An 11,209-nucleotide genomic window follows, 5' to 3' on the forward strand; every position below is an offset into this window, starting at 1 on the left:
AAGTCATACTGGCCTCTGATACTCCATAACAGATGGTATGGGTGCACCAAGTCCAGAACCAACAGGACCCTGAATGGCTTCTACTTCCTCCAAGCCATAAAACTGCTGAATGACTACCCTGACCATCTGCATTGACCCTTTTTGCAGTAACCTTTTTGACTTGTCTCATATGCTGCTGCTGCTGTTCCTTGTTATATGTACATATCTCGCTCAATTAGCTAGCAAGAACATGGAAGGGAAGTGTCTCAAGCTAATTTGATGGTTGTGCACACTAAATCTGGTTTACCACTGAATGTTTCAGTGAACGGTAACTAGCTAGCGCAACTCCCACAGATTGATAGGGTCTATAGCTAATCTGACAGATGGCACAGCACAAACTGCATAGAAATACAGATTTGGTGTAGCGGGTTGACCTGTTTCACCAGCTTACCAACTGTTCATAAGTAAGTGAAACTACAAGGTAATGGTGGAAGATGACGCGCATAACTTTAGTTCATGCCAACACGTTTAAAATGCACCTGAAATCAACATTCCCTATTAGTGCCCATCACTAACACTTCACCTGGCTAATGTGTCTTAATTTGTGGTCTAACTCCTGTTGTCCTTGCAGTAAGCAGCATCATATGTGAAGGCTCTGATTCTCAACTACTATGTGGTAAGCTGGTCAACACTACCGTACAGTGTATTCATGTGGAGACGTATGTTAGTCACTAGCCCACACATACAACCAGATTTGGTAATCCTTTTCTTCGTTCTCTTCCTCAGATCGGGGTGAGATCCATATTCAGCGTGCCAACTATGGTCGTCGTCAACACGATGTGTGTTCCATTGGGCGCCCACATAAACAACTCAAAAACACCAACTGCCTCAGCCCATCCACCACAAGCACTATGGCAGAAAGGTACTTAAACCTTTAGTGTGCATATACCTGTAGGCACTCATTGGCTGTGATGCTAGCCTCTACCTGTTTCACACAGGTGTGACGGAGAGCGCCAGTGTATCGTCAAGGTATCCAACTCCGTGTTCGGTGACCCCTGTGTCGGAACCTATAAGTACTTGGATGTGGCTTACACCTGTTACTGAATGTGAGTGTTTAATATGTTCATGCACACATGACTGGGAACTAGAATGCTGGTACTGATGGTTTGTCTTGCAGGATATCTTCCTGGGGAACCTGAAGATGTACAAGGCTTCTGGGATATCTTCATCAGGTTGTGCTGTTTTCTGCCAAATTAACTTCAATGACCTTGTAAACCTGTGTATTTTGTGTAAACATTTCTTAAACAATTTCTGAACTGTGGTTGTTTGTGTGAATTAAATGAAGCGGCTGAAGAAAAGACTTGTTGCCTCTTGTATGTTTCTAAATGTCACAATTGTTACTGACCATGTGTCCATTATTCTCCTTTCAGCTGACTCGTTGGTACCTGCTGTTAACGTGCCTTTGTCTTGATGTTTGTATTCTGTGCCCACCTTTAGGCAGTTGTAGACAAGGGAAATACTCATTGTGATCAGACTTTCCTGACCACCTCAGGCGGCGTGATCTGGATGGTCAAACTATTTATAAATCAATTGTACCTGCCTCTTAAATTACTGACAGGTAGTACCGTTGACTTATGTCAGCAGGCCTCATGGTCCAAATTTGTATGCGTCACCAGCTAATCTGGTCACAAAGCAGACCTGGATGGGTTAGACATTATTATACAATGTGTGGAACCTACAAACGTGATGGGATCAGGTCGAAGTGTAAATTAAGCTAGAGGCTATTTCTGCTCTTAACCTGTTGGGGATGGAGGCGCTGTTTAGACTATTTATGCTAATTTGGCTAATTTTTTAAACGGCTTCCCACAAAATCCTTGATCGTACAATATGCATATTATTATTATTATTGGATAGAAAACAGTCTATAGTTTCTATAGGAGTTGAAATTTTGTCTCTAAGTGGAACAGAGCCCATTCTACAGCAATTTCCCTGACATGGAGTCAGATTTGAGAAATGTTGGCCACTCTTCTGAAGTCAGTTAAAAGGGCACTGTCGTTGCTATGACTATACGGACACTTCTTACGTCTTCCCCTGGATGCCTTTACGTGATGACGATTCCAACGGGGTTGATTGCGCGTTCACAGGCCCTACAAATGAAAAAACCCTGAAGCTAGTCATTCTTTGGGAGCTGCGTCATGAGCCTAGAGGACACCGGCGCGCACCTGTTCCAAGCGTTAGTTTAGCCTGTTATATTTCTCCGGTCATCTTTTCACTCGTTATAGGAGTTAAAAACATCATAAGGTAGTTAATTTAAAGCGTTTTATAGCAATTTATATCCGTTTAGTGCGATTTTGGGACATTTATTTTTGCAACGATGTGAAAAGTTGGGCACGCTTTTCAGTTCATCCCGAACGCAGTTGACATTTCCACATGGCAAGAGGACAGCTTTCCACCAAAAGACGATTTCTCCCAAGAAAGGATCCTTTGCCCAAGATACTGATGGAAGAACAGCTCAAAGTAGGACATTTTTATTATGATAAATCGTGTTTCTGTCGAAACATTTTAGTGGCTTAGGACGCCATGTTTTTTGACGTAGCTTCGCTTGGCGCAAACTGTATTGAAAAGTAAGGATAAATTAAAAAATGTAATAACGCAATTGTATTAAGAATTAAATTGTCTATCAATCCCTGTCCACCCTATATTTTTTAGTCACGTTTATGAGTATTTATGTATAAGAGTAGATCACTGTCTAAGTGGCGCAAGGAAATTTTCTGACCAGCTGAGTTACATTTCACATTGTCTAACCATGATTTTGGTGGCTAAATATAAACATTTTCGATCAAACTGTATATGCATGTTGTAATGTGATGTTACAGGAGTGTCATCGGAAGAATTCTGAGAAGGTTAGTGAAAAAATTAATATCTTTTGGCGATGTTGACTTTTATCGCTCACTTTGGCTAGAATCAATGCTGGGCTGCTAATTGCTATGTGCTAAGCTAATATAACGATTTATTGTGTTTTCGCTGTAAGACACTTAGAAAATCTGAAATATTGTCTGTATTCACAGGATCTGTGTCTTTCGATTCGTGTATGCTGTGTATTTTTACGAAATGTTTGATGATTAGTAGTTAGGTAAACACGTTGCTCATTGTAATTATTCTAGTCCATTTGTGATGGTGGGTGCAATTGTAAACTATGCCATCTACCTGAAATATGCACTTTTTTCTAACAAAACCTATCCCATACCATAAATATGTTATCAGACTGTCATCTAATGAGTTTTTTTGTTGGTTAGGGGCTATAAATATCTTAGTTTAGCCGAATTGGTGATGGCTACTGGTGTTGGTGGACAAATAAAAGATGGTGGATTATGCTAATGTGTTTTTAGGTAATAGATGTACATCTTTACATATTGTGTCTTCCCTGTAAAACATTTTAAAAATCGGAAATGTTGACTGGATTCACAAGATCTGTGTCTTTCATTAGCTGTATTGGACTTTAATGTGTGAAAGTTAAATATTTTAAAAAAATATTTCTTTTGAATTTCGCGGCACTGGTTTTTCAGTGGGGGGGGGGGGGGGTGTGCCGCTAGCGCCACGCTGATCCTAGACAGGTTAAACATACTTGCAGGGAAGCTACCCAACTACATCAAATTAGTCATCGAACATCCTCTGATCCAGAGAGACACACAGGTGCAACACCCTGCTCAAAGGCACATCGAGAGATCTCAACACTGTCAAATGTGCCCCCCCCCGAACCACAGTTCCAAGAGCAGCCCCTCAACCATGTGATTCCAGCCAGAGAATATGTAGAATAACATTCCCTACCCTATGCACCACCAACGAACAAGAGAAACAACCATGAAAAACATCCAGGACAATATAACAGCAAGGTCAACAATGTTTGAGGGCATGTACGACACCATGTCCATCTTGGTGCCATTGAATGTATGCCTTTGTTCAAACACATGCATGGCATCAGTTTAACTGTAACAATATAGTCCCTCGGTGTCAATAATGTATTTACCTTTAATATGGAATTTTTGTCTTTCATTCTATCCTTCGCCCAGCAACTCAACTCCCACTTGACTCTATTGGCAACCCTTTTTGGCTTTCTACGCAGCATATCCTTCAACAATACAATTTATTTCTAATTGAATCTACAGACTGAGTTAATATTTTACTAAGCGTTAGTATATTACTATTTCACTGACCTGGTCTCCAGATATCCAACAGTATTTCTAGGGTCAATTTTAGATCAATGTTATGCATTTTCAGCCATTCCTGACCGGCTGCTTGAGGACAATACTGAAATAACTTGTCAATTAACCTGATGAGGACATGGGGCGATGTTGTCACTTTGGGGGAAAAACGTGCCCAATTTAAATGGCCTCGTACTCAATTCTTGCTCGTACAATATGCATATTATTACTATTGGATAGAATACACTAGTTTCTAAAACCGTTTGAATAATATCTGTGAGTGAAACAGAACTCATTTGGCACAAACTTCCTGACCAGGAAGTGGAAAATCTGAAATCGATGCTCTCTTCTGGGTCCTGCCTATAAATGGACATGATATCTATTAGTATACATGCACGTCATACACCTTCCCCTGGATGTCAAGACGCAGTGAGAGAAGAAATTGAGTGTTTATCTTGGTCTGAGATTGAATACATCCTCTTGGAATGACTTGTCACCGATTTCTGGTTTTCAGGAAGGCGCGAGGAGGACAGTGGGATTGCCTTTTGAAAAGCTGTCGTTATAGGCGACTACTATCTCCGGCTTTGATTTTATTTGATACATGTGACCATGTCGTAAAGTATGTTTTCAATATAGTTTAATTAGAATCTTGAAATTTATTCGGGACTTTAGGCGTATTGCGTTCTGTGCCTTAATTCAGAAAGGAGAGCTTCGGGCCACTTGGCCAGTGTGCTTGCTAATTCAAGAGGTAAAAACGACGTTCTAAATCCAAACAACGACTGTTCTGGACAAAGGACTCCTTGTCCAACATTCTGATGGAAGATCACCAAAAGTAAGAAACATTTTATGATGCTATTTCATATATCTGTCGAACTGTGTACTAGTAGTTTTGCGCCCAGGTTTTGGGCACTCGGTCAACATAACGTAAGCCTTATGTGGTAATGAAGTTATTTTTAGAATTCTAACACTGCGATTGCATTAAGAACTAATGGATCTATCATTTCCTATACAAAATGTATTTTTTTGTAATGTTTATGAATAGCTATTTGGTCAGAATAGATGAGTCTAATAGAAATATCCGCACATTCTGGGAAAAGGACGCTACGTTAGCATAATGGATAACCACTGATTTCAGCTCTAAATATGCACATTTTCGAACAAAACATAAGTGTATGTATAACCTGATGTTATAGGACTGTCATCTGAGGAAGGTTTATGAAGGTTAGTGAAAATTAATATCTTTTGCTGGTTTATTCGCTAACGCTAACGTGCCTATTGCTATCTCTAACGTGCCTTGATTAATGTTTGCGGTTTTGTGTAGGCTATTCTATTAAGCTAATATAATGCTATATTGTGTTTTCGCTGTAAAACACTTAAAAAATCGGAAATATTGGCTGGATTCACAAGATGCTTGTCTTTCATTTGCTGTACACAATGCATTTTTCAGAAATTTTTTATGAGTATTTAGGTATTCCACGTTGGTCTCTATAATTACTCTGGCTGCTTTGGTGCAATTTTTGACGGTAGCTGCAATATAAAACTGATTTATACCTGAAATATGCACATTTTTCAAACAAAACATAGATTTATTGTGTAACATGTTATAAGACAGTCATCTGATGAAGTTGTTTCTTGGTTAGTTTGGTTGGTTCTTGGTTAGTTAGATTGCCTTTGTGCATGCTACCTGTGCTGTGAAAAATGTCTGTCCTTTTTTCTATTTGTTGGTGAGCTAACGTAAATATATATTGTGTTTTCCCTGTAAAACATTAAAAAAATCGGACATGTTGGCTGGATTCACAAGATGTGTATCTTTAATTAGCTGTATTGGACTTGTTAATGTGTGAAAGTTAAATATTAAAAAATAATAATAATTGAATTTCGCACTCTGCCTTTTCAGTGGAATGTGGGAGGAGTTCCGCTAGCGGAACCCCGAGGCTAGACAGGTTAATGTGTGAAAGTTAAATATTTCAAAATATTTTCAGTGGGAGGAGGTCCGCTAGCGGAACGCCTGGGCAGACAGGATAAATCTGTATCACCAAAAAATCTGCAGCGCTTTGATTGTATGCCACAAATATTCAGCATTTTATTGGCAAGAATTCTATGAAACTTTAGCTGATAAGCACAAGTTTTTAATCTACGGATACACCCTGTACCATGGAATCAAAAATCTCTTCCCAACAATTTTGCAATCTGTATGGCACTGATGTCAACATCCTGGTCATCAAATGAAACTGTCATACATTCCCATTTATGGTATTTTTTTCCCCTCCAAGTTTTGGTCCTTTATATTTGGCAGACAGACCAGTTCCCTACTTCGTCCTTCTGCCACCTGCCTCCATTTTTGGGGTAATCAATTGGTTATAATCTTGGATTGAGCAGACTTAAATAAAAATAAACAAATGAATTAATATGGATAGGCACATTGTGTCTGGTTTAGCGTCCCAGATAAAGCTAAATATTTTTTACTTAATGATTTGAAAAATGAGTCAGGAGTACAGTCAGTGTCTAAAGTTTTGAGAATGACACAAATATTTTTTTCCACAAAGTTTGCTGCTTCAGAGTCTTTAGATATTTTTGTCAGATGTTACTATGGAATACTGCATTATAATTACAAGCATTTCATAAGTGTCAAAGGCTTTTATTGACAATTACATGAAGTTGATGCAAAGAGTCAATATTTGCAGTGTTGACCCTTCTTTTTCAAGACCTCTGCAATCCACCCTGCAGTCAATTAACTTCTGGGTCTGACTGACTGATGGCAGCCCATTCTTGCGTGATCAATGCTTGGAGTTTGTCAGAATTGGTGGGTTTTTTTTGTCCACCCACCTCTTACGGATTGACCACAAGTTCTCAATGGGATTAAGGTCTGGGGAGTTTCCTGGCCGTTGACCCAAAATATCAATGTTTTGTTCCCTAAGCCACTTAGTTATCACTTTTGCCTTATGGCAAGGTGCTCCATCATGCTGGTAAAGGCATTGTTCGTGACCAAACTGTTCCTGGATGGTTGGGAGTAGTTGCTCTCGGAGGATGTGTTGGTACCATTCTTTATTCATGGCTGTGTTCTTAGGCAAAATTGTGAGTGAGCCCAGAAGCAACCTCACAAATGAATGGTCTCAGGATGCTTTACTGTTGGCATGACACAGGACTGATGGTAGCGCTCACCTTGTCTTCTCCGGACAAGCTTTTTTCCGGATGCCCCAAACAATCGGCTGGTCTTTTTGTGGCAGGGCTGAAATACAGTGGAAATGTTTTTTTCAGATTCCGTCATCGCAAAGAGGGACTTTGCAAATAATTGCAATTCATCTGATCACTCTTCATAACATTCTGGAGTATATGCAAATTGCCATCATACTAACTGAGGCATCACACTTTGTGAATCTTAATATTTGTGTCATTCTCAAAACGTTTGGCTATTACTGTAGGCAGCGAAATAAATAAGTGAGTAAACTGAGATGTGACTAAGTAGTTAATCAGGGCAAATGTTCCATAAATAGACAGGTATTTACCTCTCCATGGTTACAGGATCTTGTCTGTTATCAATTGTAATTTATTGTGTAGGGCTCATTTAATATTTTTTTATATAAATATCAGTTATGCTCATTTTAAAGATACAACTTTTACAATAATATTCAGTTTTTTTTTAAAGATCCAATATGTAACATTGTACACTTATCATAATTAGGTTTTAGTCCAGAGAGTCCAGAAAAGATATCTAGATCTTCTATGAGAATTTACCGGCATCTAGCTTGCGGAACTAATATAAAACTTGAGTCATCGGCATACATGGACACCTTTGTTTTTAAGCCTTGGATTTCAAATCCTCTAATGTTGTTATTTGATCTGATTTTAATAGCTAGCATTTCGATGGCCATAACGAATAGATATGGAATAGATATGGTGGCAGCGGACACCCTTGTTTTTCTCCGCTGACAATTCAAAACTCTCTGAGTTCATAAAATGTTTCTTACTTTTGCTGATCTTTCATCAGAATGTTGGACAAGGTGTCCTTTGTACAGAACAGTTGTTGTTTGGATTTAGAACGGCAACTTTCCCTCTTCATTTAGCAAGCGCGCTAGCCTAGTGGCACAAAGCTCTCCATGTCAACAAACGGAAGAGAACGGAACACGGCAAAACTCCTGAAAAATTTTCAATAATCTGATGAAACTAGATTGAAAAAACATACTTTACGATGAAATGGTGACATGTATCAAATAAAATCAAAGCCGGAGATAATAGTCGCCTATAACGGCAGCTAAACAAAAGGCAATCCCACTGTCCACCTCGCGCTCTTCAGAGTACCGAAAATTTATTTTTTTATTTATTTTATTTATCCGTTATTTTACCAGGTAAGTTGACTGAGAACACGTTCTCATTTGCAGCAACGACCTGGGGATTAGTTACAGGGGAGAGGAGGGGGATGAATGAGCCAATTGTACACTGGGGATTATTAGGTGACCGTGATGGTTGAGGGCCAGATTGGGAATTTAGCCAGGACACCGGGGTTAACACCCCTACTCTTACGACAAGTGCCATGGGATCTTTAATGACCTCAGAGAGTCAGGACACCCGTTTAACGTCCCATCCGAAAGACGGCACCCTACACAGAGCAGTGTCCCCAATCACTGCCCTGGGGCATTGGGATCTTTGTTTAGACCAGAGGAAAGAGTGCCTCCTACTGGCCCTCCAACACCACTTCCAGCAGCATCTGGTCTCCCATCCAGGGACTGACCAGAACCAACCCTGCTTAGCTTCAGAAGCAAGCCAGCAGTGGTATGCAGGGTGGTATGCTGCTGGCAAATGGGGGACACGTCATTCCAAGATGATGTGTTCCATCTCAGACCAAGATAATCACCTCATTTCTTCTCTCACAGCCTCTTGACACCCAGGGGAAGGTGAATAACGTGCATGTATACTAATAGGTCTCGTGCCCATTTATAGGCAGGAAGAAGAACAGAGCATCGATTTCAGACTTTCCACTTCCTGGGCAGGAAATGTGCTGCAGAATGAGTTCTGTTTCACTCAGAGAAATAATTCAAACGGTTTTAGAAACTAGATAGTGTTTTCTATCCAATAGTAATAATAATATGCATATTGTATGAGCAAGAATTGAGTACGAGGCCGTTTGAAATGGGCACCTTTTATCTGGCTACTCAATACTGCCCCTTGCAGCCCAAACAGGTTAATCATGTTTACAGTAGAGTACCTGTACTGGGGATCTGTGGTCAATAAACTGCCTTCAAGCGCAGGGGTCTCCCTTCACAGGAGTGGCAAATGGGATCATATAAATGCACAAAATCACTCGGACCAGCCTTTCCGGACCGTGGCGGTGAAGCCTGATAAGTGCAACACCCAAAGGGCTCGCACGTTGAAGGGCTAGGCACCTGTCCAGCAGCCCTGAGAATCGACAGTTGAGAGGAAGAGGACATACGCTCAGCCACCAGAACAACACATTATGGGGATCTGACCATAGAGAATGATAATCACAGTATATCATCTTTATATGTGTCCCAATATGGTGTCCGTGAGCCCACGGGCAGCTCCATTCCAATCAAATAACAAATGTAATTACATTAGAGACAATCGAGACGATATTCATTTTATTAAATTAGACAATTTTCTTCTATAATTTCATGATTTGGCAAAGACACTAAAAGGATGCAGAGCGCAACAGAGTGTTTTGTTTGAAAAGGGACTGTATGAAGCAAAATCTGGCAATTTACTGCCACCAACAGTTATCTTCTTATGGATAGGGGGCAGCATTTTCACATTTGGATGAAAAGCGTGCCCAGAGTAAACTGCCTCCTACTCAGTCCCAGATATTAATATATGCATATTATTAGTAGTATTGGATAGAACACACTCTGAAGATTCTAAATCTGTTTGAATGATGTCTGTGAGTATAACAGAACTCATATGGCAGGCAAAAACCTGAGAAAAAATACAACCAGGAAGTGGGGAATCTGAGGTTTGTAGTTTTTCAACTCAGCCCCAATTGAATAAACAGCAGGATATGGGTCATCTTGCACTTCCTAAGGCTTCCACTAGATGTCAACAGTCGTTAGAACGTTGTTTCATGCTTCTAATGTGAAGGGGGGCTGAATGGGAGGGGAATGAGTCAGAGGTCTACCAGCAGCCTCGGTCTCATGATGCGCGGTCAGAAGAAAGTTACCTCTCGTTCCATTGCTTTTCTACAGACAAATTAATTCTCCGGTTGGGACATTATTGAACATCTATGATAAAAACACCCTAAAGATTGATTCTATACATCGTTTGATTTGTTTCTACGACCAGTAATATAACTTTTTGGAATTTTCGTCCGACATTTCCGCTGGACTTGCCCACGCCTCGTGAGTTTCGATTTGTTTACTAAACGCCCTAACAAAAGGAGGAATTTGGACATAAATGATGGACTTTATGGAACAAATCAAACATTTATTGTCGAACTGGGATTCCTGAGAGTGCATTCTGACGAAGATCATCAAAGGTAAGTGAATATTTATAATGCTATTTCTGACTTATGTTGACTCCATCATGGCGGATATCTTCTTGGGTTGTGATTGTCACTGAGAGCCGTACTCAGATTATTGCATGGTTTGCTTCTTCCGTAAAGTTTTTTTGAAATCTGACACAGCGGTTGCATTAAGGAGAAGTATATCTTTAAATCTGTGAATGACACTTGTATCTTTTATTAATGTTTATTATGAGTTTTTCTGTGATTTGATGTGGCTCTGTGCAAATTCACGGGATGTTTTGGAGTCAAAGCCAAATGTAAACTGAGGTTTTTGGATATAAATATGAACTTGATCGAACAAAACATATATGTATTGTGTAACATGTTGTCCCAGGAGTGTCATCTGATGAAGAATATCAAAGGTTAGTGATTCATTTGATCAATATTTCTGCTTTTTGTGACTCCTCTCTTTGCTTGGAAAATCACTGTCTGCTTTCTGTGACTAGTTAATGACCTAACATAATGATATGCTCTGCTTTCGCAGAAAAGCTTTTTTGAAATTGGACACTGTAGTTGG

At 39.8% G+C, this 11,209-nt stretch overlaps 1 protein-coding gene across 1 annotated transcript; it reads left to right on the top strand.

Annotated features, from left to right (window-relative positions):
- Positions 1–579: 579 nt before the first annotated feature.
- LOC129845886 (L-rhamnose-binding lectin CSL3-like) lies at positions 580–1,339 on the top strand (the record flags this gene model as incomplete). Its single annotated transcript, XM_055913811.1, has 4 exons — positions 580–655; positions 766–901; positions 978–1,085; positions 1,157–1,339. Coding segments are annotated over 3 exons (318 nt in total), but the record flags the coding sequence as incomplete, so codon positions are not given.
- Between the last annotated feature and the right edge of the window lie 9,870 nt (positions 1,340–11,209).

This window comes from Salvelinus fontinalis, unplaced genomic scaffold, assembly GCF_029448725.1.
Source record: "Salvelinus fontinalis isolate EN_2023a unplaced genomic scaffold, ASM2944872v1 scaffold_0396, whole genome shotgun sequence".
Taxonomy (NCBI): Eukaryota; Metazoa; Chordata; class Actinopteri; order Salmoniformes; family Salmonidae; genus Salvelinus; species Salvelinus fontinalis.